At 32.9% G+C, this 2,368-nt stretch overlaps 1 protein-coding gene across 1 annotated transcript; it reads left to right on the top strand.

Annotated features, from left to right (window-relative positions):
- The first annotated feature begins 372 nt into the window (after positions 1–372).
- Positions 373–1,159, top strand: LOC107866624 (transcriptional regulator SUPERMAN-like). The gene has a single exon (XM_016712656.2). It carries the CDS (start codon positions 494–496, stop codon positions 1,091–1,093), a length of 600 nt encoding a protein of 199 aa, XP_016568142.1. The 5' UTR covers positions 373–493; the 3' UTR covers positions 1,094–1,159.
- Positions 1,160–2,368: the final 1,209 nt, after the last annotated feature.

Raw genomic sequence — 2,368 nt, 5'->3', positions numbered from 1 at the left:
TGAATTACTATGAATAAATTCAGAAATCATGTACAAGAATCATCCCATTTCACGATTCATGTGTAAATATTCGTTTACCATTGGTACATTTTTCTAAAAGTAAATGGGGAAGGAGATTACACTGTGGGAATCAAACTCTCGCTAACAAAGTGAAACTTCAGCTAGCCAACCATCAATACATAGTAATTAAGTTCTATATCCTAAATAATGCTCATCAATGGGATTTTCTTCTGTTGGCTTAGTATTTTATATGTATATACACACACACACACCCTCCACCCTTTAACCCCCCACCCCACATACCCCATTGCCTTTTTGTCTCTCACAAATACAAACACAATGTCCCAAATGTTAGCTCTATATCATCATCAACTATGCTCTGCCAGTAACTCTCATTTAACCCTATATATCTTTCCTTCCCTTCCCTCAAACAAAAATATATAATATAAAAGTAAAATATTGTTCCTAGTTGGCACATTGATCTTTATTGGCCATGGAAAAAAGTAGCAATAAGTACTTCAAACACCAAACCATGAAGGATTTCACCACCACCACCACCACCAACAAGAATGTTAAAGAATATTCATGGGATAATATTAATTGTGGAGATGAAGGAGATTTAGTAGGAGGGTTTTTATGGCCACCAAGATCCTACACATGTACCTTTTGCAAAAGAGAATTCAAATCAGCTCAAGCTCTTGGGGGTCACATGAATGTTCATAGAAGAGATAGAGCTAGACTTAGACTTCAATCATTATCTGATACTATTCCAAACCCTAACCCTAATCCTAACCCTAACCCTAGTTGTGTTTCATCACCATCTTCCCCATCAAGAAAATTCTTTCCTCCTTTTGTTCCTACACTACCCCCATTATTATCTCCTACTTCGTTTTCTTCTTCTACCGCTGGTGTCTCTCATGGGATGAAAAATGGTGATTTGACAAAAATGGGAAGTGCAAAATTTGAGAAAAATGGAAAAGAATGTAGTGAAGTGGTGAAAAAGGGTGAATTTTTGAGATTGGATTTGGGAATTGGCTTGATTAGTGAATCAAAAGATGATCTGGATTTGGAGCTTAGACTTGGTTACATTTAGAAAAAAATGTTCAATGCTTGAGTTGTTAGCTTTTTTACTAGTTTAAGAAAGGGGTTGGGGGCGGGGAGATAAGAAAGTTTAACAAAAAGTGCACCATTGAAGTTTGAAGTTAAGATTGAAGATGGAAAGATGTGATTGGCTTCATCAAGACCAGCCAGATAATATTGTTGTTTTTTAAGTTCAGTGTCTTTCAATCCTATAATTCTTACTATTGTCTCTTAATTGTTCCATATTTTGATGTTATGAAGGTATTGTACTTTAGTTTATCTTGTAAATTACTGTTTTCTCAAGTTATATAATATTGTTATTGTTATCAAAGTTCTTCACTTTGTCTCTTTCAATTTGCTTAATCATTTAGAACCTATACTAACTGTAATTAGATGCATTTCTTTCTACTCTATTTCTTTTCTGTTTCCTATCTCTTGAATTGATTTCTCAATTGGTCACTCGACTAATAGTTATTATCTCAAAAGATGATAGTCACCTTTCTTCTTGATTCTAATTTTTCTTAATAAAGCACATGGCTTTTTGAGATAATAACTATATAGTTGGGTGACCATCTGAGGATGATTAAACATCCTATCTCTTGTAGTTTTGAGATGATAAGTCGAATGAGTGGTGGTGATGGTAATTGCTTGTTCTGTGTCCTCATTTTATGTGATAAGTTATTGGTTGAACTGGTTATTTGAGAAGATTTAATTTGTGTAAAAGTACAAAAGAGTTTGTTTCCATGTCTAATTAGTATGAACTACTATAAAATTGTCAAACAAAGAACAACAATCTGAGGAATAAGATGCCTATTGCCTAGCCTCTCTAAATAATTTATAAGATGTACTTTGCTTCTGGTTAATCTTAATTTATATGGTAGGGGTCTATATAACTAGTTAGTTAGTAAAGTAAAATAAGAAAAAGAAGAACAGTCTTCATCTATGATCTAATAATTGTCAGAAAGATGCAATTTCTTTCATTATCAGAAGTTAGGGTATTAGAAAGACATAGTTAAGATATGCATAATTTGTACATAATAAGTCTACTTAGACACGAAAGGGGGAGCTTATTGAACAACAATAAAGCTATCTTTCTTAAGACCTATATATAATCTACTTAAATTTGGGATAATTTCTTTATGTTTGTGTAGGATAGGCTACCTCACATGTCTCCTTGGAGCTAATTAAGATGCAAATGATGCTTTGTGTATTGAACTACCCTTTAAGTCTACTTAGATAATGTGCATAGGTAAATTGATTATATTTATGTTATTAAGAATATAATTAA

Source organism: Capsicum annuum, chromosome 3 (genome assembly GCF_002878395.1).
Source record: "Capsicum annuum cultivar UCD-10X-F1 chromosome 3, UCD10Xv1.1, whole genome shotgun sequence".
Lineage (NCBI taxonomy): Eukaryota > Viridiplantae > Streptophyta > Magnoliopsida > Solanales > Solanaceae > Capsicum > Capsicum annuum.
Note: the sequence above shows the minus strand (reverse complement) of the source record. Positions and strands in the feature narration are given on the sequence as shown.